The 27883-nt window shown below is 43.9% G+C and overlaps 2 protein-coding genes across 2 annotated transcripts; both read right to left on the bottom strand.

Moving 5' to 3' along the window:
• Positions 1–502: 502 nt before the first annotated feature.
• On the bottom strand, positions 503–2176 carry LOC120555453. The gene is made up of 5 exons (XM_039794143.1): positions 2100–2176; positions 1964–2019; positions 1747–1818; positions 630–1261; positions 503–555 (listed from the first exon to the last, which is right to left on the bottom strand). The coding sequence occupies exons 1-5, from the start codon at positions 2123–2125 to the stop codon at positions 547–549; spliced, it is 795 nt and encodes a 264-aa protein (XP_039650077.1). The 5' UTR covers positions 2126–2176; the 3' UTR covers positions 503–546.
• Positions 2177–25782: 23606 nt separating this feature from the next.
• LOC120555450 lies at positions 25783–27456 on the bottom strand. Its single transcript, XM_039794138.1, has 5 exons — positions 27377–27456; positions 27241–27296; positions 27021–27092; positions 25907–26541; positions 25783–25832 (listed from the first exon to the last, which is right to left on the bottom strand). Exons 1-5 carry the CDS (start codon positions 27400–27402, stop codon positions 25824–25826), a joined length of 798 nt encoding a protein of 265 aa, XP_039650072.1. The 5' UTR covers positions 27403–27456; the 3' UTR covers positions 25783–25823.
• Between the last annotated feature and the right edge of the window lie 427 nt (positions 27457–27883).

Genomic DNA, 27883 nt, shown 5'->3' with positions numbered 1-27883 from the left:
GTTCAACAACGGATTCATTCGGATTACCAATTCATGATTTTATATTAAAAAACATTGCCAAGACATTTTTTTTTTTTTTTAAAGAAACCCTTCTGACATCTGTTGGCAATCCTTTTAATAGAAAAGGTCAAGCAATTGAAAAATGGAAAACAGAAAAGACCTTTCCAGTAAGCTTTAGTATTCAAGGGCAGATGTGTTGCCAGGTTAGCTGATGTTTCCTGCATTTACGCTAAGCTACAGTGGTACTAGCTTAGTGTTTACTGTACAGACAGTGCCATCAACCTTCAAGGTGTCATGACAGAACTGGGTTCAGCAGCAGACTGAATTATTTGGATCATATCATAATGCAGGCAGTTATTGGTGATGTGTGGTAGCTCGATGGCCAGACTGTAAATGGCTATCACATTCTGGACGATTAATATTGACTGTCAAACCCTGCACCCAGTTAGACCTTTGGCTACATGAGTATTGCATCTTGGGAGTAAACAATGAAAACCAGGGCAAACATAAAAGTTACTCTTTATTGACAATACTTCAGAGTCACCTTTAGCCAACCTGAAAGACAGAAAAGGAAACAGGTTAATCTCAAACTCTGAAAATATCCTGCTAACTGAAGCACAGAGCAGTACCTTTTGCATGAATGCTCTTGGCGTTCCCCGGCGGTGTCGACCCAGCTGCGAGTAAGACCCTTGTACACCAACTCCACTGTAGGGCTGCTGTTGTCCCGTCGCTGCACCACTCAGACCATGACTAGCACTCCCAATACTCGCCTGCCTGACTGTGCGAGGCCTAGGGATGTTCTTGGCCTGCTGAGTGCTGGGATAGTTGTCTTTGGTGTAGTGAGTGTCCTCCCAGCTGTCCCTCCCCTGCTCAAAGCTGTTGCTGGTGTAAGTATACGTGCCTGGAGGATACGGGCCAGTCAGGAACATGTAGTCGTAGGAAGGGTAAGGATATGGGACCAGGCCTGATGGCACCGGTCCTCCATTAAAGCCTTGTGAAGGCTGTGCAGCATAGACAAAACGAGGTGGTGGCATGGAACCTTGCGCTTCGTTCTCAGATTCAGAGTTTCCTTGCTCAAAGCTTCTCTGTTCCTGGAAGAGTTCCCCTGCCTGGTACTGTGGAAGAAAATAGTCAGGCCGGATCACAAAGCTAAGGCCAAGTGGTTGAGGGGCAGGTCCACTGGCGGCAAACTGCCGAGTGCTAGGTCCTGTGGATGCTCCAGCAGAAAAGGGACTGGGAGGTGCAACAGCCCAGGAAATGCCTAGGAGCAGAAGGAAGTGATGTTAGTGATAGGTTGGATATTTCAGCCTACATATTTCAAATCTTGAAGAAAGTTAGTCTGGAGACAACCTTCACCCACAGGAATAGATTGAATGTGTGAATCTATTAGGAGCATCTGCCAAAAAAGGTAAACCGTTGCACTGAAATAGATATATTGGGCAGTGTGAGCATAAAGAGTTTAAAAAGGATCCATTTTGATGCACATGCGGGTCACCCTTGGGCAGACATATCTATGCTCTGTTGTCATGAGTTTCTTCACTGTAAATAAAGTTTCATTTGACCTCAGACTGGTCATCCTCTTTGAAAGCTCCCATCATTTGAGTTATCACCAGATAATAGTTGGCAAGTAGAATTCAATGCAATGAATTTAACTATACTAAACATGGGCATTCACTACCCACATCAGTTCAGACATTTAGAGACCTGACAGCTCAAGTTTAGTTAAGTCACATTAGCATTAGTTACCTTGTTCAGAGGCAGGGCCTGCAGAAGAGCCTTGAGCATATCCTGGATGTGCATTCTGAAAACTGGACTGAGCTGGATTTTAGAGGCAGCCCCAAAAATCCATAAAGAAACATCCAGTTAGAGCCAGCAGAAGCAGGGTTTGCACCAAGAGAAAGTCATCAGGAGAGCCTTAAACAATTAAACTACTTTTAAGCTGTTGACAGCAATGATACTTTACCTTGCTTCATAGGGTAGCTGTAACTCAAACCAGTCAGCAAAACAAGCAGCAAAGCCCTATTGAAAAGCAGACTGAGCATAAGTACAACTACTTAACAGAAATCATCCAAAAACTTCACAAACAACCTGTCGCTCACCCTGCAATACACCAAACAGCCATCATGTTGAATGAACAGCTCAGGTACCACTGTGATCCTGTGAAAGGTTTATAAGTGCTACAGGTGACCTGCCCTGACCAATCAGAACGTAGCCAGTTAACGACACACAGCTGCGAGCAATTGAATCCTGATTAAGGTGGAACATAACTGGTTCAGTTGTCTAATTTTCATCAAATGTTATCTTGCACACACACACACACACACACACACACACACACACACACACACACACACACACACACACACACACACACACACACACACACACACACACACACACACACACACACACACACACACACAGTCAGCTGGCTTGTTTTGGTTGTTTGGGTCTGTGAAAATCAACTCCTCTCCTCCTCTCCTCATCTCCTCCTCTCCTTCCTCTCCTCCTCTGCTATTTCCCCAAATGTCTCAAATCTCTTGTTTTTGTCCCTTTATGTGACCTTTGTGACACTTTCTGCGATTTCTCAGACGTTTTTCTAGGATTTTATGATGTTTTTGACACCTTTATCAAACTTTTTGTCACTTTTTCTAACGTTTCTGTCACTTTTTTCAGCATTTTCGACACTTTATTTCTTGTTTTGTTGTTATTTTCTGACATTTTTGTCATTTATTTCTTACATTGCTACATTGGGTGCTTTAGATTACAATCCTTACACAACTCACCTCCTTAGATGGTGTTTCTCTTGTTTCTCTCTTTCATTCAACATTCCTAAGCAGTATCACATTTATTTTAACGAATATTTAACTGTCAAATTTAAATGTTCCAATCCAACTTTATTTGTTAAGCGCTTTAAAACAACCAAAGTTGACCAAAGTGCTGCACAGAAGAATAAAGAAGACATAAATAAAATAAATAACAATATAACATGAACACAAAATAATAGCTGCACAATGAAAAGCAATCAATCTCAATAATTAAAAGAAGTACAACAAGTCAACACCTTGCTAGGTGTCAAAGGCCACAGAGAAGACATGTGTTTTAAGACGGCATTTAAAAACAGACAAAGAAGAGGCCTGTTTAACGTGCAGAGGCACATCAGTCCATAATTTAGGAGCCGCCACAGCAAAGGCCCGGTCTCCTCTGAGCTTCCGCTTAGTTTTAGGCCCCGTTTACACTTGGCCGGCTATTTTCATAAACGGACATTTCTCCGTGAACCATCACCTTATCGTGGTGGAGAGGTTTGTGTGTCTCTGTGAACCTGAGGGCTGTGTTGTCTGGAGCTTTGTGCTCCTGGTAGGGTCTCCCAAGGCAAAGTGGTCTCAGGTGAGGGGCCAGACAAAGAATGGTTCAAAAACCCCAATGGAAAAACAAGGTAGAAATGGAGTGACCCTGCCCGGAGGAAGCCCGGGGCCCCCGTCTGGAGCCAGGCCCAGACGGCGGGCTCGTCGGCGAGCGCCTGGTGGCCGGGTTTGCCACGGAGCCCGGCCGGGCACAGCCCGAACAAGCTACGTGGCTCCCATCTCTCCAGCCCATGGGCCCACCACCTGTGGGAGGAACCGCTGGGGTCGGGTGCGCTGCCACATGGGTGCCAGTGAAGGTCAGGGGCCTCGACGGACCAGACCCGGGCAGCAGACGCTGCCTCTGGGGACGTGGAACGTCATCTCTCTGTGGGGGAAGGAGCCGGAACTGGTGCGGGAGGTGGAGCGCTACCGGTTAGATCTGGTGGGGCTTACCTCTACGCACAGTCTCGGTTCTGGAACCGTACTCCTGGATAGGGTTTGGACTCTTTTCTTCTCCGGAGTTGCCCAGGGTGTGAGGCGCCGGGCGGGTGTGGGGATACTAACAAGCCCCCGGCTGAGCGCCGCTACGTTGGAGTTTACCCGGTGGGACGAGAGGGTCGCCTCCCTACGCCTGCGGGTTGTAGGGGGGGGAAACTCTGACTGTTGTTTGTGCATATGCACCAAACAGGAGTTCGGAGTATTCGGCCTTCTTGGAGACCTTGAGTGGAGTCCTGCATGGGGCTCCAGTGGGGGAATCCATTGTTCTGCTGGGGGACTTCAACGCGCACGTGGGCAATGATGGAGACACCTGGAGAGGCGTGATTGGGAGGAACGGCCTCCCTGATCTAAACCAGAGTGGTTGTTTGTTGTTGGACTTCTGTGCTATTCATGGATTGTCTATAACGAACACCATGTTCGAACATAGGGATGCTCATAAGTGTACTTGTTACCAGAGCACCCTAGGCCAAAGATCAATGATCGATTTTATAATCGTTTCATCTGATCTGAGGCCGTATGTTTTGGACACTCGGGTGAAGAGAGGGGAGGAGCTGTCAACTGATCACCATCTGGTGGTGAGTTGGGTCAGGGGGTGGGGGAAGACTCTGGACAGACCTGGTAGGCCCAAACGGGTAGTGCGGGTAAATTGGGAACATCTGGAGGAGGCCCCTGTCCGACTTTCAACTCACACCTCCGGCGGAGCTTTTCGTGCATCCCTGTGGAGGCTGGTGGCATTGAACCCGAGTGGACAATGTTTAAAGTTTCCATTGCTGAAGCCGCGGCTAGGAGCTGTGGTCTTAGGGTCTTAGGTGCCTCAAGGGGCGGTAACCCACGAACATCGTGGTGGACACCGGTGGTCAGGGAAGCCGTCCGACTGAAGAAGAAGTCTTTCCGGGATATGTTATCCCAGAGGACTCCGGAGGCAGTTGCAGGGTACCGAGGGGCCCGAAGGGCTGCAGCCTCTGCCGTGAAAGAGGCAAAGCAGCGGGTGTGGGAGAAGTTCGGAGAAGACATGGAGAAGGACTTTCGGTCAGCACCAAGGTGCTTCTGGAAAACTGTTTCGCCACCTCAGGAGGGGAAGCGGGGAACCATCCAAGCTGTGTACAGTAAGGATGGGACACTGTTGACCTCAACTGAGGAGGTAATAGGGCGTGTGGAAGGAGCACTTCGAGGAACTCCTGAATCCGACTAATAGCCCCTCTATGGTAGAGGCAGAGCTGGAGGATGATGGGGATTGTCGTCCGATTTCCCCGGTGGAAGTTGCTGAGGTAGTCAAACAACTCCACAGTGGCAAAGCCCCGGGGATTGATGAGATCCATCCAGAAATGCTCAAGGCTCTGGGTGTGGAGGGGCTGTCTTGGTTGACACGCCTCTTCAACATTGCGTGGAAGTCTGGAACGGTGCCTAAGGAGTGGCAGATCGGGGTGGTTCCCCTTTTCAAAAGGGGACCAAAGGGTGTGTGCCAATTACAGGGGTATCACACTTCTCAGCCTCCCCGGTAAAGTCTACTCCAAGGTGCTGGAAAGGAGGGTTCGGCGATAGTCGAACCTCAGGTTGAGGAGGAACAATGCGGATTCCGTCCTGGTTGTGGAACAACGGACCAGATCTTTACTCTGCAAGGATCCTGGAGGGAGCCTGGGAGTATGCCCAACCAGTCTACATGTTTTTTGTGGAATCTGGAGAAGGCATATGACCGGGTCCCCGGGAGATACTGTGGGAGGTGCTGCGGGAGTATGGGGTGGGGGGGTCTCTTCTCAGGGCCATCCAATCTCTGTACGACCAAAGCGAGAGCTGTGTCCGGGTTCTCGCCAGTAAGTCGGATTCGTTTCAGGTGAGGGTTGGCCTCCGCCAGGGCCGCTTTGTCACCAATTCTGTTTGTAATATTTATGGACAGGATATCGAGGCGTAATCGGGTGGGGAGGTGTTGCAGTTCGGTGGGCTGGGGATCTCATCGCTGCTCTTTGCAGATGATGTGGTCCTGATGGCATCATCGGCCTGCGACCTTCAGCACTCACTGGATCGGTTCGCAGCCGAGTGTGAAGCGGTTGGGATGAGGATCAGCACCTCTAAATCGGAGGCCATGGTTCTCAGCAGGAAACCGATGGAATGCCTTCTCCAGGTAGGGAATGAGTCCTTACCCCAAGTTGAAGGAGTTCAATTACCTTGGGGTCTTGTTCGCGAGTGAGGGACAATGGAGCGGGGAGATTTGTCGGAGAATCGGCACAGCGGAGGTATTAGCGGTATTACATCGCTATCGCACCGTTGTAACGAAAAGAGAGCTGAGCCAAAGAGCCAAAGCTCTCGATCTACCGGTCAGTTTTCGTTCCTACTCTCACCTATGGTCATGAAGGCTGGGTCATGACCGAAAATAACGAGATCCAGGGTACAAGCGGCTGAAATGGGTTTCCTCAGGAGGGTGGCTGGCGTCTCCCTTAGAGATAGGGTGAGTGAAGCTCAGTCATCCGTGAGGAGCTCGGAGTAGAGCCGCTGCTCCTTGCGTCGAAAAGAGCCAGTTGAGGTGGTTCGGGCATCTGGTAAGGATGCCCCTGGGCGCCCCCTCCCTAGGGAGGTGTTCCAGGCACGTCCAGCTGGGAGGAGGCCTCGGGGAGACCCAGGACTAGGTGGAGGGATTATATCTCCAACCGGCTGCCTGGGACCTCCCGGGATCCCCAGTCGGAGCTGGTTAATGTTGCTCGGGAAAGGGAAGTTTGGGGTCCCCTGCTGGAGCTGCTCCCCCCGCGACCCGACACCGGATAAGCGGACGAAGATGGATGGACATTTCAACATTTCCGTTTTCAGAAAAGTGTTCGTTTACACATACCCGTGTATATATACAGTGCCCTCCACAATTATTGGCACCCCTGTTTAAGATGGGGTCATGGACTTCTAAAAATTCTCCTTTTTTTTTAAACAACATAGAACCCAAATGCAAAAAAAGAGAAAAATCCAACCTTTTATTTAAGTACATTACTTTGGTGGTAAAAAAAAAATCACACATTTAGAAAAAAAACTTGAGAATCATGTGTCCCACAATTATTGGCACCCTGATGTTAATACTTTGTACAACCCCTTCCTTTGCCAACAAGACAGCACTTAATCTCCTTCTATAACATTTCACAAGATTGGAGCACACAGAGAGAGGGATCTTTGACCATTCTTCTTTGCACAATCTTTCTAGATCATCCAGAGTCCTGGGTTCTCTCTCATGCACTCTCCTCTTTAGCTCACCCCCCACGGTTTTCGATTGGGTTGAGGTCTGGGGACTGAGATGGCCATGGGAGGACTTTGAGTTTGTGACTGCTGAACCTTTTTTGTGTATATTTTTTGCCACATGTTTAGGATCATTATCCTGCTAGAAAGACCCAGTGACGACCCATCTTCAGCTTTCTGGCAGAGGCCATCAGGTTTTTATTTAAAATGTCCTGGTAGTTCAAAGCATTCATGATGCCATGCACCCTAACAAGGTTCCCAAGGCCTTTGGAAGAGAAACAGCCCCAAAGCATCACAGATCCTCCACCATACTTCCACGGTGGTGAAGGTGCTTTCCGCATACTCATCTTTTTGTTTTACGCCAGACCCACTTAGAGTGTTTGTTGCCGAAAGCTCAATCTTAGTCTCATCTGACCAAAGCACACGATCCCAGTTGAAGTCCCATTGCCGCTTAGCAAACTCAGACGTTTACGTTTGTGAGTGTTAGTGAGAAAAGGCTTTTTCCTTGCATGCCTCCCAAACAGCTTGTTGGCATGTAAGAGAGCGTCCTGATGGTTTTTTGAGACTTCGTGACCCCAAGATGCCACTCTTTGATGCAATTCTGTGACAGTGAGCTTAGGACTTTTTTACTTCTCTTACCATCCCTCCTCACTGTGCGTTGTGGCAAGATAAACTTGGGACCTCTTCCACCGCCTTGTTTGTCACTGTTCCAGTTGTTTTAAACTTCTTAATGATTCCTCTGACTGTAGATACGTCGCCAAGTTAAAGGAGGCCTATTTTCTTGTAGCCATTGCCTGACTTATGAAGGTCGACACACATCTGCCTTACTTGAATTGTGTGTTCTCTTGTCTTTGCCATGTTGACAAATGGGTAAGAGAATTAGGACTCTGTGTCACGTCATATTTATACTCAGGGGAAACAGGAAGTCATGAATTACTATTTAAAAGTTCCTAGATACCCTGACCAACTTTGCCAACTACAGAAAAATATATTTAAAAAAATCTATTAAATTTTTCCGCGGAATTGTTAGGGGTGCCCAATAGTTGTGGGACACATGATTTCAAGTTTTCTTTTTCTAAATGCGATTTTTTTTTTTTTACCACCAAAGTAATGTACTTAAATAAAAGGTTGGATTTTTCTCTTTTTTTGCATTTGAGTTCTATGTTGTTTAAAAAAAAGGAGCATTTTTAGAAGTCCATGACCCCATCTTAAACAGGGGTGCCAATAATTGTGGAGGGCACTGTATATGCCGTCAAAGCAGCCGAGAGCACGCCAGAGCTGCAGGTGGCGGTGTTAACGAGAAGCTCAAGCCCACGTTAGCCAATCAGAAGCCAGAAAATAGCAACAACAGCAACCAATCACTTCCTCTTTCTCTCTCTCTCGGCTGCCTAAACCTCCGATTGTCTCGGTTTACGTGCAAACGAAGATTTCCAAAATCTCCACTCTGGCCGGAGTTTTTAGAAATAATCGTTTTCTGTGATAAAAACTGGGTTTTCATGTAAATGAGAGGCCGAACCGCAGGAAAATATCTGCGTCTTCCCTTCGTGTAAACGGGGCCTTAGGCACACTCAGGAGCAGCTGATCTTCTGACCTGAGAGAGAGGGATATAAATGTAAATGGACTGTTTTTATAAAGTGCTTTTCTAGTCTTAACGACTACTTAAAGCTCTTTAACATAGTACAGGAACCATTCACCATTCACACACATTCACACGCTGTGGCCGAGGCTGCCGTACAAGGAGCCACCTGCTCATCAGATACACACTCACACTCTGATGGAGCAGCATCGGGGCCAACTCTGGGTTCAGTGTCTTGCCCAAGGACACTTCGTCATGGAACTGCAGGGCCAGGGATCGAACCACCAACCTTCCGATTGGCAGGTGACCTCTCTACCACTTAGCCACAGCTGCCCTCTAAGGACGTAGAAGCTTTAAAAGCAAATGTTGTCTTACCTTGAGCTATTTGGTCCAATTAGAGATAGTAAGTAAGTAAAAATCAGAGGTGTATAAAGTACTAGAGAACCATACTCGAGTAAAAGTACAAGTGCTCTATCAAAAAAGTGACTTGAGTAGAAGTAGAAGTGCTCTTTAAGCACCACTCTTAAAGTGATGGTTCGGAGTAATTTCACCCTAGGGTCCTTTGCACCATGACCTCGAGCCAAACACCCCCCCAGAAGCTTTTTTCACCTGGGTCTAACATTGGGAGAGTTAGCGTAGAGTAGCGTTAGCCGCTGAATAGCTTAGCGCAGAGGCTAATGGATCCGAAGTGTCTCTTAACATTACCCCACTAATGAATGCCCGAAATGATACCAAAGGTCTACAATAGTATATATAGGTTATGCTCTCATAAAACGATGGATTGTAAAAGTTTGTGTAATTACACCAGAAGGTTATGTAAATAACACTTGCCTGCTGGCTTCTGCTCTCTGCTGCTGTTGTTGTCTGCTGTAAGACGAGTGCTTAGGGACATCTACAAATTACAACACCAAAAAAGATGCCAACAAATATTTTTTAATTTAACTTATTTTTTAAAGTAAGTGCTGTAGTATAACTAGCGGGGAGACAAGTAATAATTGAGGTAAGTTTGGAGACATTACCTTATTTAATCATTAAATTAATAAATATTTTTGTTGCATCTCTTTTGGTTGTTGTAATTTGTAGATGTCCCTAAGCACTCTTACTGCCCGGTACTAACAGCAGCAGCAGCAGAGAGCGAAGCCAGCAGGCAAGTGTTATTTACATAAACTTCTGGTGTACTTACAAACTTTACAATCCATCGTTGGTTATATACTAGGTAATGTAACGTTTGGATTCTAGTTGGGTAACGTTAATATCATTCACGCATTACGGCCTATGCATTCCAAATGTTAGACCCAGGTGAAAAAAGCTTCTGGGGGGGTGTTTGGCTCGAGATCATGGTGCAAAGGACCCTAGGGTGAAATTACTCCGAACCATCACTTTAAGTAGAAGTACTAAAGTATTCAACATTTAAAAACATAAAGAAATGCATTAAAAACATAATGTAGGACGGGGCGGCCCCTAGCTCACCCAGTGGGAGCGTTCGCCCCACGTTGGCTGAGTCCTGCAGCGGCGCAGGGTTCAGGTCCGACCTGCTGCCCTTTGCTGCGTGTCATCCCCATCTCTCTCCCCCTTTCATATCTATCCACTTTCAAATAAAGCCCAAAAATAATCTTAAAAAAAAAAACATAATATAGGACAAACAAAATCTACATCCGACGTGGGGAAGAAAGACAAAATAAAAAATGCAAAACACATTTGGGTGAGGCTGGGGAAGATGAGTGGAGGCGAGAGAGGAAAAGGCAGGGAGAAATAAAGGCAAGAGGGAGAGGAAGAACACAGAATGTGAGTGAACAGTGATTAACAAAGAAAAAATATATATATATACAGTACAGGCCAAAAGTTTGGACACACCTTCTCATTCAATGCGTTTCCTTTTTATTTTCATTACTATTTACATTGTAGATTCTCACTGAAGGCATCAAAACTATGAATGAACACATATGGAATTATGTACTTAACAAAAAAGTGTGAAATAACTGAAAACATGTCTTATATTTTAGATTCTTCAAAGTAGCCACCCTTTGCTTTATTATTAATAAGGGAAATAATTCCACTAATGAACCCTGACAAAGCACACCTGTGAAGGTAAAACCATTTCAGGTGACTACCTCATGAAGCTCATTGAGAGAACACCAAGGGTTTGCAGAGTTATCAAAAAAAGCAAAGGGTGGCTACTTTGAAGAATCTAAAATATAAGACATGTTTTCAGTTATTTCACACTTTTTTGTTAAGTACATAATTCCATATGTGTTCATTCATAGTTTTGATGCCTTCAGTGAGAGTCTACAATGTAAGTAGTCATGAAAATAAAAAGGAAACACATTGAATGAGAAGGTGTGTCCAAACTTTTGGCCTGTACTGTATGTATATATAATCTAAAATTTAAAACATTTACATAAATAGGTGTAGACATATCCTTACACAAAGAGGGCTGCCCTGGATATTTACAAGTTTTATCGTAAAATGCAATCCTGTTGAGGCTACAATCTAGTATGGATTGTAGCCTCAAGGGACTGTACGATGCTATTTAAAAAAAAAAATCATTTCCCAAATTTGTGAAAACGATAAAAATAACCCATTTTGACCCAACTCCTGGGTTAAAAAGGGACCAACTAATTTCTGGGTTATTTCAACCCAGAAAATTGGGTTATTCCTTTTGACCCAATTTCTGGGTTAAATACCTGACCCAAATGTTGGGTTAAAATAACCCAACTTCTGGGTCAAAAGAACAACCATTTTTCTGGGTTGAAATAACCCAGAAATTAGTTGGTCCCTTTTTAACCCAGGAGTTGGGTCAAAAATAACCTAACTTGGGTTACTATGACAGTATGCCTTATTTCAGAAAATAAAACAGTTTTGCATTATATTACACAATTTAAGCACTTTTACATTTTTATTGCATTAAATTAAATTAAAATATATGTAAAAAAAAAACACACACACACACACTTGGACCTATTTATGTTCCTATTTATTTTAGGTCACACTGTAATAATAATATTAGAAAGAAAAAATAAACAACTCTCAAACATAGGGCTGGGTATCGTTCAGAATCTTTCCATCCGGTGCCAATTTCGATACCTCAGTTTCGATACCGATTCCTAACGATACTTTTTTCGATACCGTATGTTTTAAAATCCATTTCAACATCAACAAAAATACATTAAACACAAAGCTTTTATTTTCCACCTTAATTGTGAATCAAAACAGTTATCAAAATTAAAAAATTCTGGTAAAACTGCTCACTCAGAGGAACATTAATAAAAGTGCCTTGCCTTGCAAGCTCAGCCTGTCAGTCAGTCATCAGGGCAGAGAAACCACCGTTGTGGCTGCTTGTAAGAAGAAGTGTAACGTCAACAGCACCGCGACCGCTTTCGGCTCGCCATTAATATCACCTCGCCATTAATATCATATCGCAGCAAACGCTGTCTGCGTGAAGTTTTAAAAAACTGTAACCACACCTGAAACCAACGGTGACTCTCTGTGACTTCAACATAACTGCAGACAGTTTACTCCGTCCGCACCTCTCCGTGTGTGTGTGTGTGTGTGTGTGTGTGTGTGTGTGTGTGTGTGTGTCGGTAGGAGCTCCGCTCTGTGTAATATGCAGAGAGGACAGATAAGCTTGCGCTTACGCGCTCAGACGCTTTTGGAACCGAAATTTGGCACCGAAAGATAAAGACTTTTTCGATACTCATAGGATTGGAGTATTTTTTCCGATACCATAAAAGTATCGACGTTCGGTACCCAGCCCTACTCAAACATTCAACAAGATTTAATAACTGGACAGGACTTAAGGCTTAAAGTCTTCAAACACTGGTTGTGTCATTAGCTTAACACAATTAAACAGTTCTGCAATTAAGCAAGGCAGTCTTAAGAAATTTGACTGGTTTTGATTCAGATCCCTCAATCTGATAAACAACTTGCTGCAGAAACTCCCATGCAGAAGCACACTGCTTGGGGTAGTTGATATCAAGAACAATAAATGCCTTAAAGCACACGTCAACTGCCCCAAGCAGTGTGCTCTGAGGGAGTGCCTGACCAGCTAATATCACAAATGCCTGAGAGGCACGTTGCTGGGGATCTCCCAGCGCCAGGACAAAGGGGAATGGCTTTGATTGCTGGAGGTATTCCACCGTATTTGTTCCAACCTAAAACAGACAGAGACAGAAAGATAGATAAAAGAAAGTGAATATTGTGTAGAAGGTGAATTGTAAGCAAGATAATAGACTACCAGTTTGTGTTATAATGCTGATAATAACTGTACAAGGAAGCCAAAAGAGCTGTGGTTCTTTGGTGTGTTCATTTTCAGTGGGTTATGAAAATGTGGGTTGAGAACCACTGAGTAATAAAACTTAACATCTTTAACTTCATTTTCTAGTCAGACTGCTACCTTGGATGGCATCCCCCAAAACTGAAATACAACCGTGAGGAACCTTGGAGTTGTTTTAAAAAAATCAGGATTCACCCTTTAGCTTTCACATGAAACATGTCACTTGGATTGCCTTCCTTCACCTGTACACACGTACAGTACAGTTAGAATTAAGAATATTCTCTCTCAGAGTGGTGCTGAGAAACTGGTCCATTGTTCCAGGCATTGTTACAGGCATTTGGTGTATGAAAGTTGTCCTGGACTCTTCAGTGGAGTGCCGGATAGTCTTCTCCCCAACCCTGTAGACGGCCTGTGGCACCATGGTGGGTAGCAGTGTTAGAGCTAGTTCCCCTTTGGCATCTGTAGGTTAACAATATTCTAGGTATCAGTATGTGTGTGGAAAATAAAATGACTGTATAGAAATATGTAAATGAAGAGATATTTGTGTCTCAACATATAGACAAATGTGACCAAAAGGAAAGGAATCCCAGGACCTCAGTTTTAACTTACCCAGTGTCATCTCCTCAACAGTAAGTGAAGGGAGTTTATTGTCCTGCTTGGCCAAGTACAGGACCTTTTCAGCATATTCAGGGAGCCAGGTCTCAAATAATTTAGGTGCAGCCTCACCATGCAGCACCTGGAAGTCCTGCGCAATCTAAAAAAAACACAGGAAACAAAGGAAAAAATTTGATATCCACTCCTTTGATACAAAATGTAAATAAGGTATTGCTACTATATGTTGTAGTGGAACCATACCATGCCTGGACTGGTGAGATGAGGGTACTCTGTGAGGATTTCCAGTATGTCCTTGGAGTTATTAGCCCGGATCCAGTTGGCTCTGCATAACACTGTGTCCTTCATGTAGGAGTGCACTTGGGTGAAAGGCTCTGAATTGTGTTTCAGCCATTCCTTCTGTTGGAGGGCCCTTTCTTCTGGAACGGTTGATTCTCCAGAGAAACACAAGAGATTACAAATAAGTATGAGTTGTCTTCCTTTAGCGTGCATTCAGACAGGGACAGGGAAGCTGGACGCCGGCGACGTTTTTCAATTCATTTCAGTGGGGGTCGTGCACGCCGGCAGCCCGCAACGCAGGGGTTGCCGCAAAAAAACGCCGCTGGCATCCGGCGAGAGAAGTTGAGCCAGATTCAACTTTTGGGAAACCGAAGCCCCACGTCACACTCTGGCTGCCAATCAGACACTCAGATCGATCAAACCTCCACAGACAGCCTGAAATGTCTCTGAAACAGAGACTATCCAGGTGGATTCACGGACTAAACTCTGATAATCTACCTGTCTGTGTGTTCTGACTTTGTTTATTTCATGTACTTCATGTACTTCTAAATCTGAGTCTGACTCGCAATTTATGCCGCAAAATAATGACACAAAGAAGTTTAATTTGATTTGTGATGATGATGAGAGAGAGAGAGAGAAAGAGAGAGAGAGAGAGAAACATAACAGTGAGCGAGCTCCGGCAACCCACCTACGCTCCCCTCACCCCCCCACCACCGCATTCCTCCACCACCGGTTGCCGGCTTTCCTGTCTCTGTCTGAACGCGCCGCTTATGAAAGTTTTCACTGTTAAACTGATACATGGTATCGGCACAAGTTCAATAATGACAAATTTGAAAACCTTTTCAATACGCATAAGGGGAGAGTGTCAGAAAATGCAAAGTGCCTATTTTCACTTTCTCTTTATCTGCCAAATTCAAGAAACAAACAATAGAGACGAACATCCAAATCTGATCCTTTCACTCCTACAACCCCACATTACATTTTCTGTCATTGATAATGAAAATAAAAGACTTTTGGGAGCATGTGTCACCTGGTATGTATGCCCTTCGTGACTGGCTGGCTTCAGGCATTTGTTGGGTGGACCCACGGTTTGACCTCTTTCTAATGTTCCCTAGTCTTTCTTCGAGGAAGCCCGTGGCTGGGTAGTGGCTCACTCCTCCATCCTTCATTACCTTCCTGGCTTTTGTGTACCATATTTCCTGGAGAAAAAGAAAAGAGAGAACTTTCCTTATCCAAGAGGGACATTTTTATATTTTACAAAGTTTTGCAGTAGAGATAACACACATCAAGTACAGATAAGGAACAATTAAGAGAAACAAGGGTTAAAAGCAAAATTAAAGAAAATGATACATGTGCACATACAATATATTATGTCTTGTATGACCCCTTCATCTCATTAGACACCATTCCTTATTAAGTGCATTCACATCTTCTAAATCAGCATAAATTTCCATATGAACCAAGATAATTAAACTCACATAGCCACTGTCTGATGCATCATTCAGGGCCGGGAATGTCTGCACCAATGAAAGTGCCAGGGCCTCTTTTATGTTGGTGGACGGCATGTAAATGTAAAAAAACACTTTCCGTAAATAAACAAACAAGTGACACACAAATGTACAGCATATACATACATTTAAATTTCCAGATATTTAAATATATCCATAAGTAAGATAATCTGAAAATATCAGAGACATTGTGCTTTTCCAGTTTTCAGACTCATAAATATGTTTAAAATGTTGGATACTTATTCTAGAGGACCTGCTAAGACTCAGTTTCAGGCTGTGTGTTTTGTTGTCTGGGTCAGTTTCCGGGTTCAAGATGTACTGTTATATGGATGAAGTCGACATTTTTAATAGTAAACAAGCCAATTTCTGTACTTTTCATTTACTGGGTGTGACAACTTCCTTGAATGTGAGCAGAAGCGTCTCTGCCACCTCCCCCTGGGCTGCTGCATGCAGCGGAGGCAGCAGCCCCGGGGGAGGGGCCAAGCACTAGATCTGAGAGCAAAGCAGGAAAGAGCCAGAATGGAGGAATACACAGCCAGCTTGTATGCAATAGTAACAGAGTTTTTTATTGATGAAAACTTTCATACGTGCTCCACTGAGGTCCAATACGATACTAAAAGCCCCTGAAATGAGCATAGTAGGGCCTCTTTAAGTTATACCAGATGGATCCCATATTTAACATACCTCTCTCCAAACCTCTCAATCAAGAAAGACACCAGAATTTGGGTCAGAGTGATCCTTTGTTTTCTATTGATGACTCCAGTGTCTTGAAGGTTCTTCATTATTTCTCTGCCACTGGGCACTGCAGAAAGAACCTGTCGGATATCCTAAAATAAATGACAAGAATATTTGTTGAGGAATCATTGCAATTTACCAATTTAACCCTGGCATACTAATTTTGGACAAAGTCACAAATCTAAACGTGAATATTTGATATCCTGACCTGAAGTTTCATAGTCAAATATTAGCAAAAGGAAAAGGGGAACAAGTACTAAAAAGACTTGTAATGTATGTATTAATAATGTATTAGTGTTTCATTCCATCCATCAACTTCTACTTGATCTGTAGTAAGGACACATATTTTCCTTTCCCCAGAACAATTAGCTACTGTGAGTGGAAAATGTTTAAACAGAAAGAAAAAAAAAAACTTACAAGTGGTGGAAATGCTTCATTCACAACACCAACACCTGATCTGCCTCCGATTCTTCCAGGGGGCATATGGGGTCAGCATCATGGCTTCTGGATTCATTAGAAGTCGAAGGTTGAGGTGACGCAGCAGCTGGCAGAGCATTAGAACCTTTCTGCAGAAAAGAAAATATTTAAATAATATTTTGAGCTTAAGATTCAATGGGTTTGGCTACCTGTGTACAGGCACAAAGTAAAAAAATATTACTTTACCAGCAGTACACTCTTGTCTTAAGTGACTAGTGCGTCATAGATCAAGGTGAGTGTCATAGGGTTGTGTATAGTGTTTAGTTATAAAAAAAAAGAAAAAACAAAGAAAACACTTTTACTTACAGTCCAATTTATCCAAGTAGTCCAAATATTTATGTAATTCATTGAGTGATTGGGGTGATACTGATCCACTTCCAGTGAGGCAGAATTACTTAAGACTAACTTAATTTGGTTGGTGTGTTCTCATGTCAACAAAGCAGTGTAAATAGTGGCTGTTCACATGCTTAACTGCAGTCTAAAAAAGTCTGTAGCGCAGAGAGATGTAAGAAGTGTCATCATGTTCTCTGTATGACTTGACTGCATGTAATGGGTGATGATCAAGTAGCTCTTCCACATCAATAGCTAACAAATCGTCAGTGGGGCTAACACTGTACGCAAAAAGATGTTTTTCAAACCCCAGTGTTTCCCACTTCTGCACAACAAGCTTTATTCTCGACCTGCCCTGTGAAAAGTGGGACCCCTATCAGACCACTTTGGATCTCTTTATAGCCTTCGAGGTTGGCTCGAAATGTTGTGTATCCTCGACCAATTTCTGTGTTGTGACTTAAAGACCCACACATGAAACTGTAGCACTGCATAATCTGGTGTCTATATGCCTTTGTTTTACAGATGTTTCGGAAGTTGCAGGTGACATGACTGACACGTTTGAACCCATGTTTGCCTTCAAAACGCATTGACCACAGGTGTATCAAGGGTCCGAGTTTTTGAAACACCTTTGGATAATGGAGCATAAAATGATGTTTTGGCCGCAGATGTAAATGAGGATAGAGCTCCAAGAAAAGATAGTGGTGGTCTTCAATGATTTTGCTCAAGTAGCGTGTTGCTGCAAGAGTAACAGGTGGTGAGAAGATGATCTCCATGGACATGAGTAAAAGTAGGAGAAGCTCCCATTCCTTGCTATCAGTGCGGATCAGGTCACCTATCATTAAAGGCGGTAAACGAAGTAGGCACCACATCTGAGCTGCAGACTGTTGCAGAGGGCTGTCAATATTCTTGAGATCATTCTTGCTTATTAACGATGGCTTGTTTCCCACATCAGAAAAGCCATAATCAAAGCTTGTAATGCGGTAGTTAAGCTTATCTAGGGATATGTGCTTTTGCTCAATTAATGATTTTAACCCAAGCTTGACTTCGTATGCCCCTACCCCTTCCAGAATGTCATGCATTACATCCACAGCTACATTGTCTGTCACGTGGTAGAAAGACAGGCTGTTTAGGACACTGTCCCTTTTAAGGCCTGTCTTAGAGGGGTTGTCTGTCTCCAAATCTGCCCTGTGAGTACTGGCATCACGCAAAAGGGCAAGATCTTCCTGTGTCTGTACTCTCAAGACATCTCTGTGTACTCTACACAGCCGACACACATGATTTCCACTGAAACTCTCACTATACCCAAGAATAGCATTTAAACCCAAATTGTCCCCGACTACCTGGACAACTGTGAATTTCACCACTCCTTGAAAGTCACGGGTGTTGACAGTGATGCCATCCTTCTCAAGACACTTTAATTCATCCACGATTGGGCGCAACACTGCATCAATGCCGTAGGTCTTTGCGTCGTCCGATTTATAAACTGCTAGCAGGAAGTGTGACTGTAAATTGGACAGGATATCTGGTGGATAAACTCTTCAGGATGAAATATATAAATCCTAACTTGTGAACTACAGTCTTGGACCCATGAGGATTAACGGTTTCACAATCGTCATTGTACAACAACAATGGCACAGACACCTCTTTCGAAAAGAGTGGATGTGATTTACAAAATTCTCCATCAAACACATCCTGAAGAACATCCCTCTTTTTCCTTTGCCATTCCATCATTGCCTGTAAAATGGCAGGAAGTTCCAGTATCTTGACTAGAAGAGGCTTGAGCGGAATACGCTGATAGGTATCAGCCACAGCAACTTGTCGGACACTGCCAGTGACTGAATCCCTCTGCTGAACATAAGAGACGCTTGGTAAAACCTCCTCAACTGGCTGAATGAAGTTTCCTGAGTTTGTGAAATACTTTATCTGTTTGTAGTCTGTGTCCAGTCCTTTGAAAGGCTCAGCTGCGTCTGAAAACTCCTGCCGGAGCGCTTCTACCTGTGGGCTCTGATCATGACCTAACTGACTAAACAGTGACATTGTCTTGGTTTTTAGTCTGTTCACAATGTCACCAATTAAACTTGAGGTGTGTTTAACCACATAGTTTATGTTAGAAAATGTCTGGGAAGACCTGGATCTTAGATGAGCTAGAAAAAGGGATACTCTGTCTGTAATTCCCTCTTGCTGCAATTCATCCCAATCATTGTCTAACTGCTCTGCTTGAACACCTTCAACTTGTTCTTGATTATCATCTTCATCAACATTAAAAACATTAGCAGGCAGATGCAATACATTGGCAGGAAGGGCCAAAGCCTGGTTCTCTTCGTGTGCCCTATGTAGATGCTTTCTATAAGAACGAATGGAGGAAAATGTTCTGTTACAACTGCTTTCACAACACTGAAAATATGTTGTTGAACTATTTACATTGTGAAGTGTGCATAAATGTGATAAGAGAGACTTGATATCACCAGGGATTAGCCTTTTGCACTTAAAGCATGTATACGCCATCTGCCTGTTGATCAGTGGTGATGAAAGCCCTTAGCGCTCTAGTGGAGATAACTTACAAATTCTCTGAAGAGCCTCAGGAATTTAAGCCTGGGGCCAACTTTGGGGACAAGATTTTTGATAGTGTCCTCATCTAAGAGAAGAAATGCCTCCTCATCTATGTCTTCATCTGAAAGACAGAAAACAAGACAACATGAGTATTGTTAATAAGTCGTGACAATTGTGAACCACTCACCAGACACTCTTTGATAATCAAGCTAACAAATAATAACTTTTAAGGGAATGCTGTGGCTTTTTTTAAAACGTGGCCCAATTTGCTAGTTAACTGATGTGTTTCTTTTGCAGTATTACCCGTTTTGTGTGAATGAAAGTCTATACTGTCCATCTTTTCTTTCATTAACAAGTGTAATGACATTAATGCAAAGGTGAATACAGTGCCTTGCGAAAGTATTCGGCCCCCTTGAACTTTTCGACCTTTTGCCACATTTCAGGCCTCAAACATAAAGATATAAAACTGTAATTTTTTGTGAAGAAGCAACAACAAGTGGGTCCCAATTATGAAGTGGAATGAAATTCATTGGCTATTTCAAACTTTTTTAACAAATAAAAAACTGAAAAAGTGGGCGTGCAAAATTATTCAGCCCCTTTACTTTCAGTGTAGCAAACTCTCTCCAGAAGTTCAGTGAGGATCTCTGAATGATCCAATGTTGACCTAAATGACTAATGATGATAAATAGAATCCAGCTGTGTGTAATCAAGTCTCCGTATAAATGCACCTGCTCTGTGATAGTCTCAGAGGTCCGTATAAAGCGCAGAGAGCGTCATGAAGAACAAGGAACACACCAGGCAGGTCCGAGATACTGTTGTGGAGAAGTTTAAAGGCCGGAATTGGATACAAAAAGATTTCCCAAAGCTTTAAACATCCCAAGGAGCACGTGCACGTAATATTATCGTGAAATGGAAGGAGTATCAGACCACTACAAATCTACGAAGACCCGGCCGTCCCTCCATACCTTTCAGCTCATACAATGAGAAGACTGATCAGAGATGCAGCCAAGAGGCCCATGATCACTCTGGATGAACTACAGAGATCTACAGCTGAGGTGGGAGACTCTGTCCATAGGACAACAATCAGTCGTTATACTACACAAATCTGGCCTTTTAATAAGTGGCAAGGCAAGAAAGCCATTTCTTAAAGATATCCATAAAAAGTGTCGTTTAAAGTTTGCCAAAAGCCACCTGGGGAACACACCAAACATGTGGAAGAAGGTGCTGTGGTCAGATGAAACCAAAATCGAACTTTTGGCAACAATGCAAAACGTTATGTTTGGCGTAAAAAGCAACACAGCTCATCACCCTGAACACACCATCCCCCACTGTCAAACATGGTGGTGGCAGCATCATGGTTTGGGCCTGCTTTTCTTCAGCAGGGACAGGGAAGATGGTTAAAATTGATGGGAAGATGGATGGAGCCAAATACAGGACCATTCTGGAAGAAAACCTGATGGAGTCTGCAAAAGACCTGAGACTGGGACGGAGATTTGTCTTCCAACAAGACAATGATCCAAAACATAAAGCAAAATCTACAATGGAATGGTTCACAAATAAACATATCCAGGTGTTAGAATGGCCAAGTCAAAGTCCAGACCTGAATCCAATCGAGAATCTGTGGAAAGAACTGAAAACTGCTGTTCACAAACGCTCTCCATCCAACCTCACTGAGCTTGAGCTGTTTTGCAAGGAGGAATGGGCAAAAATGTCAGTCTCTCGATGTGCAAAACTGATAGAGACATACCCCAAGCGACTTACAGCTGTAATCGCAGCAAAAGGTGGCGCTACAAAGTATTAACTTAAGGGGGCTGAATAATTTTGCACGTCAATATTTCAGTTTTTTATTTGTTTAAAAGGTTTGAAATATCCAATAAATTTCGTTCCACTTCATGATTGTGTCCCACTTGTTGTTGATTCTTCACAAAAAATTACAGTTTTATATCTTTATGTTTGAGGCCTGAAATGTGGCAAAAGGTCGAAAAGTTCAAGGGGGCCGAATACTTTCGCAAGGCACTGTATCTGGCCCATTCTTATGCATAACAGCTTAAAGACAAGGCACACATATCTTTTAACTATAAGGGCTAAATAGATATGCATACCCCACTGTCGAAGAAGTTGTGACTTTCACAAAATCTTGCACCGACATATTCAAGCAGTAAGAGTAAAATGCTCACCTCTAAAATTCTCTATAAGCTCAGAAAGCCGCCACTCAGTGAGTTTATCAGCGACAATGCTGTCCATTCAAAATGACCTGGAGAAAACATAGCAATATAGAGGTTAGCAACAATTCGAATTGAGCCGCTTCTTTAACTCTCACTACTTCAGCCAGTAGAGTACTGTATAATATGATAAGCACGGCGCAGCTGGTAAACATAATGGTACAGATCCATAGACAGTATGCACAGATCCACTTTTGCGACACGACTGTCGTGTGGTGTCGCGACGCCTCCCCTCATCTGTACCTTCTTCAATTACAGCATTGGGCTGGTCCAGCGGGGAATGTTGTGTCTTCCCGGTCGAATTTTGAAATTTGGAGGGAGAAGTGATCAGACTCGTCGCTCTGTAGAAAGTCACCAGTAGCTGCACTGTACTTATCGTATTATTACGGTATTATAACAATGAGATAAGTACAGCACAGGTTATGAAAAATAGAATTTAAAGACCGTGTAAAGTGAATTCAGTCATTTTCTTCTAAACACAGCTAGCTAGGTCATTAATGTATAATAACAATGTGTAAAAAGCATTTAAACCATTTTGACAACTAATTTCATAAACTTATCGTTATTTTTAATCATTCAAATGAGTGGTAACACTTTCTTCTTTAGTCTGACAAACTCAAAACACATTTATTTTTACTTTACACAGACTTTAAACTAGTTAGATGTTGGTTAGATGTGGTTGGCTAGTTACATGCAAACCACAGAATTACCATGGCTAACGCTAGTCTAAAGTAGCAACTAGCTAGCTAAGCCAAGGTAATTTTTTCAGCAAATTATGCTAAACTAGCAACGGTTACATGGACACAGAAAAGTTTACCTACGTTACATCAACACTGAAAATATTCGAAAATACTCACTTACCTTGAGTACACGACGAAGTCCAAACTTTTCAAGCGCGAAGCGAACGACGGTGGAAAATCCGTTCTTCTTCTACGGGGGTAGAGAGGGAAGGAGGTGTTTCTTCTTCCTCTTCTGAATTTCTGGCAGACTGATGTGTATGTGGGGGGCAAGGATGTAATATATGAACTTATTTATTCGTATTTCTTCTTATGATTGTTAATATTATAAACTATGTTGACACCCCTCAAACAAAAAATAAATGAAAGAGAGAAAGAGAGAAAGAGAGAGAGAGAGAGAGAGAGAGAGAGAGAGAAAGCCAACCCTATAACCCAGAACATGGGTTACTCTTTGAAAAATAACCCAGAAGCCCAAACAACCCAGGCATTGGGTCAAAATATTAGCCCTATAACCCAGAACATGGGTTACTGTCTGAAAAAATAACCCATAATTTTAACCCAACACAAATAACCCAGAAACTGGGTTGAAGAAATACATGTACATATCTCACGTACCCCCTGGAGTCCTCCAGAGGACCCCTAGGGGGACACGTACCCCCTGCAGCCCTCCAGAGTACCCCTAGGTGGACACGTACCCCCTGCAGTCCTCCAAAGTACCCCTAGGTGGACACGTACCCCCTGCAGTCCTCCAGAGTACACCTAGGTGGACACGTACCCCCTGCAGTCCTCCAGAGTACCCCTAGTTGGACACGTACCCCCATTTGAGAAACACTGGGCTACAGTATAAACCATGGATGTATTAAGAGAACGGTATAAACTCAGTCAGTATATATGTATATCTATGGCGTCTGCTGGCGTGGGAGGGTTCCAGGCTACATCCCGATCCCGCGGGCTTTATTTTTAGCCGCCCGCAGCAAAGTTTAAACCGCCTGCTCCCGCGAGATTTGAGTTGGGTCCCGCGGGACCCAATCCCAATGCAGTCCTCTACTGCAACCTCAGAATAGGATTAGTAGTACTTTCTTTGCCCGCGGGATTACACCTAAATGAAATTCATGCTACGTTTCCACGTGGCGGCTATTTTCAGAAACATCATGCAGAGCTGTCAGTTTACAGAAAAGTGTTCGTTTACATGTACCAGTGTATATATGTCGTCAAGAGCACGCCAGACCTGTAGGTGGAGGTGTAACGAGACCTGCAGGTGGCGGTGTAACGAGACCTGTAGGTGGCGGTGTAACGAGACCTGTAGGTGGCGCTGTAACGAGACCTGTAGGTGGAGGTGTAACGAGACCTGTAGGGGCGGTGTAACGAGACCTGTAGGAGGAGGTGTAACGAGACCTGTAGGAGGAGGTGTAACGAGACCTGTAGGTGGAGGTGTAACGAGACCTGTAGGTGACTGTGTAACGAGACCTGTAGGTGGAGGTGTAACGAGACCTGTAGGTGGCGGTGTAACGAGACCTGTAGGAGGAGGTGTACGAGACCTGTGGCAGGCGGTGTAACCAGACCTGTAGGTGGAGGTGTAACGAGACCTGTAGGTGATGGTGTAACGAGACCTGTAGGTGGAGGTGTAACGAGACCTGTAGGTGGCGGTGTAACGAGACCTGTAGGTGGAGGTGTAACGAGACCTGTAGGTGACTGTGTAACGAGACCTGTAGGTGGAGGTGTAACGAGACCTGTAGGTGGCGGTGTAACGAGACCTGTAGGAGGAGGTGTAACGAGACCTGTAGGTGGCGGTGTAACCAGACCTGTAGGTGGAGGTGTAACGAGACCTGTAGGTGATGGTGTAACGAGACCTGTAGGTGGAGGTGTAACGAGACCTGTAGGTGGCGGTGTAACGAGACCTGTAGGAGGAGGTGTAACGAGACCTGTAGGTGGCGGTGTAACCAGACCTGTAGGTGGAGGTGTAGCGAGACCTGTAGGTGGAGGTGTAACGAGACCTGTAGGTGGAGGTATAACGAGACCTGTAGGTGGAGGTGTAACCAGACCTGTAGGTGGCGTTGTGTAACAAGAAGCACAAGCCCACGTTAGCCAATCAGAATCCAGAAATTGGCAACAAAAGCAACCAATCACTTCCTCTTTCTCGGCTGCCTAAACCTCCGTTTGTCCCAGTTTACGTGCAAACGAAGATCTCAAAAATCTCCACTCTGGCCGGAGGTTTTAGAAAGACTGTTTCTGAGGAGAATTCTCCATTTGCGTGTAAACGAAGGGACATGTCTCCGTTTGTAAAATTAACCATGTATGTGTAAACAGGTAAAGTTTTTTTTGAAAAACAGTTTTCACCAGTAATATACTTGTGATTAAATATCAAATTAATACACCAACATACACTGAGTCTAGCAGCATTTTTCTCCCATGCCAAATCTCTTTTGCAGTAGCTACGTTGCGGTTTTAAAACAAGATATGTTCTCACTGTATGTGCGCATGCCAACTGATTTGTGGTGGTTGCCATGGTGAATCCTAGTATCATGGCTCCATTCATGCTGCCTTTTTAAATGGAGGTGGTGCACGTGTTTAATTTGGGAGTCAACCCACTCCGAGTTGATTGAACCAACTCAAATCAGCTGTTCAGAAAACGAAAACTGACTTTCCCATCTCAGAGTTACACTCCATTTGTTATACCTCCTTCCTTCAACAGGCCTTTAAAATTCTCTTCTCAGGTTATGTTTCACATTGTGACATTAGGTGATATGGATTACAATCCTTACTTGTTGTTCCTTGTTATTCTGGGATTTTTCATGTTGTAATCTCAAACATTCAGCAGTATCCAAATGTGTTTCTTGAACAGTTAGAAATGATTTCTGTCAAATATAAAATGTAGTCTGGCCCAATTGGAGATGGAGTAAAACATAAAGTGCTCCGGTCATTATCTTCGATTCTCAGGCCACACACATTCAGTTACTGGTTCAACAGACCCTGATTACCAATTCATGATTTTATATTGAAGACATTTTTTATAGAAACCCTTCTGACATCTGGTGGCAATACTTATAGAATAAATCATGCAATTGAAAAACTGAAAAAAGACCTTTGAGTGAGCTTTAGTGCTCAAGGGCAGATGTGTTGCCAAGTTAGCTGATGTTTCCTGCATTTACGCTAGGCTACAGTGGTACTAGCTTAGTGTTTACCGTACAGACAGTGCCATCAACCTTCAAGGGGTCATGGCGGAACTGGGGTCAGCAGCAGACTGAATTATTTGGATCATAGCATAATGCAGGCAGTTATTGGTGTTGTGTGGTAGTTTGAAGGCCAGATTGTAAATGGCTATCACATTCTGGACCATTAATATTGACTGTCAATAAACCCTGCACCCAGTTAGACCTTTAGCTACGTGAGTATTGCATCTTGGGAGTAAACATTGAAAACCAGGGCAAACATAAAAGTTATACTCTTTATTGGCAAGACTTCAGAGTCACCTTTAGCCAACCTGAAAGACAGGAAAGGAAACATGTTAATCTCAAACTCTGAAAATATCCTGCTAACTGAAGCACAGAGCAGTACCTTTTGCACAAATGCTCTTGGCGCTGCCCGGCGGTGTCGACCCAGCTGCGAGTAAGACCCTTGTACACCAACTCCACTGTAGGGCTGCTGTTGTCCCGTCGCTGCACCACTCAGACCACGACTAGCACTCCCAATACTCGCCTGCCTGACTGTGCGATGTCTAGAAGGGATGTTCTTGGCCTGCTGAGTGCTGGGATAGTTGTCCTTGGTGTAGTGAGTGTCCTCCCAGCTGTCCCTCCCCTGCTCAAAGCTGTTGCTGGTGTAGGTATACGTGCCTGGAGGATACAGGCCACTCAGGAACATGTAGTCATAGGAAGGGTAAGGATATGGGACCAGGCCTGATTGAACCGGTCCTCCATTAAAGCCTTGTGAAGGATGTGCAGCATAGACAAAACGAGGTGGTGGCATGGAACCTTGCGCTTCGTTCTCAGATTCAGAGAATCCTTGCTCAAAGCTTTTCTGTTCCTGGAAGAGTTCCCCTGCCTGGTACTGTGGAAGAAAATAGTCAGGCCGGATCACAAAGCTAAGGCCAAGTGGTTGAGGGGCAGGTCCACTGGCGGCAAACTGCCGAGTGCTAGGTCCTGTGGATGCTCCAGCAGAAAAGGGACTGGGAGGTGCAACAGCCCAGGAAATTCCTAGGAGCAGAAGAAAGTGATGTTAGTGATAGGCTGGACATTTCGGCTACATTTCATATCTTGAAGGTTAGTTTGGGGACAACCTTCACCCAGAGGAAGGTATTGGAATGTGTGAATCTATCAGCAGCATCTGCCAAAAGATAAACCATTGCACTGAAATCGATATCTTGGGCAGTGTGAGCACAAAGTTTAAAAAGGATCCATTTTGATGTGCATGCGGGTCACCCTTGGGCAGACACACCTGTATGCTCAGTTGTCATGAGTTTGTTCACTGTAAATAAAGTTGCATTTGATCGCATCGGACTGGTCGTCACCTTTGGAAACTCCCATCATTTCTGAGTTATCACCCGATAACAGCAAGTAGAATTCAAGGAAATGAATTTAACTTTGCCAAACATGGGCATTCACTACCCACATCAGTTCAGACATTTAGAGACCTGACAGCTCAAGTTTAGTTAAGTCACATTAGCATTAGTTACCTTGTTCAGAGGCAGGGCCTGCAGAAGAGCCTTGAGCATATCCTGGATGTGCATTCTGAAAACTGGACTGAGCTGGATTTTAGAGGCAGCCCCAAAAATCCACAAGAAGGAAACATCCAGTTAGAGCCAGCAGAAGCAGGGTTTGCACCAAGCGAAAGTCATGAGGAGAGACTTAAACAATTAAACTACTTTTAAGATGTTGACAGCAATGATACTTTACCTTGCTGCATAGGGTAGCTGTAACTCAAACCAGTCAGCAAAACAAGCAGCAAAGCCCTATTGAAAAGCAGACAGAGCATAAGTACAACTACTTAACAGAAATCATCCAAAAACTTCATTAACAAACTGTTGCTCACCCTGCAGTACACCAAACAGCCATCATGTTGAATGAACAGCTCAGGTACCACTGTGATCCTGTGAAAGGTTTATAAGTGCTACAGGTGACCTGCCCTGACCAATCAGAACGTAGCCAGTCAACGACACACAGCTGCGAGCAATTGAATCCTGATTAAGGTGGAACATAACTGGTTCAGTTGTCTAATTTTCTTCAAATGTTATCTTGCACATGTTCTGTAACCGAAAACTCACTGTTTCCCATCTCAGGGTTAATCAACTCAGAGTTCAGCGTTAGACTCAGAATTTGTTGAGCCTCCTTCCTTAAACGGGCCCTTAATTTTCATCAAATGTTATCTTGCACACACACACACACACACACACACACACACACACACACACACACACACACACACACACACACAGTAAGACACACACACACACACACACAGTAAGACACACACACACACACACACAGTAAGACACACACACACACAGTCAGCTGGCTTGTTTTGGTTGTTTGGGTCTGT

This window comes from Perca fluviatilis, chromosome 3 (assembly GCF_010015445.1).
Source record: "Perca fluviatilis chromosome 3, GENO_Pfluv_1.0, whole genome shotgun sequence".
In the NCBI taxonomy this organism is placed as follows: Eukaryota; Metazoa; Chordata; class Actinopteri; order Perciformes; family Percidae; genus Perca; species Perca fluviatilis.
The sequence above is the reverse complement of the archived record's forward strand: the minus strand, read 5'-3'. Positions and strand labels throughout refer to the sequence as shown.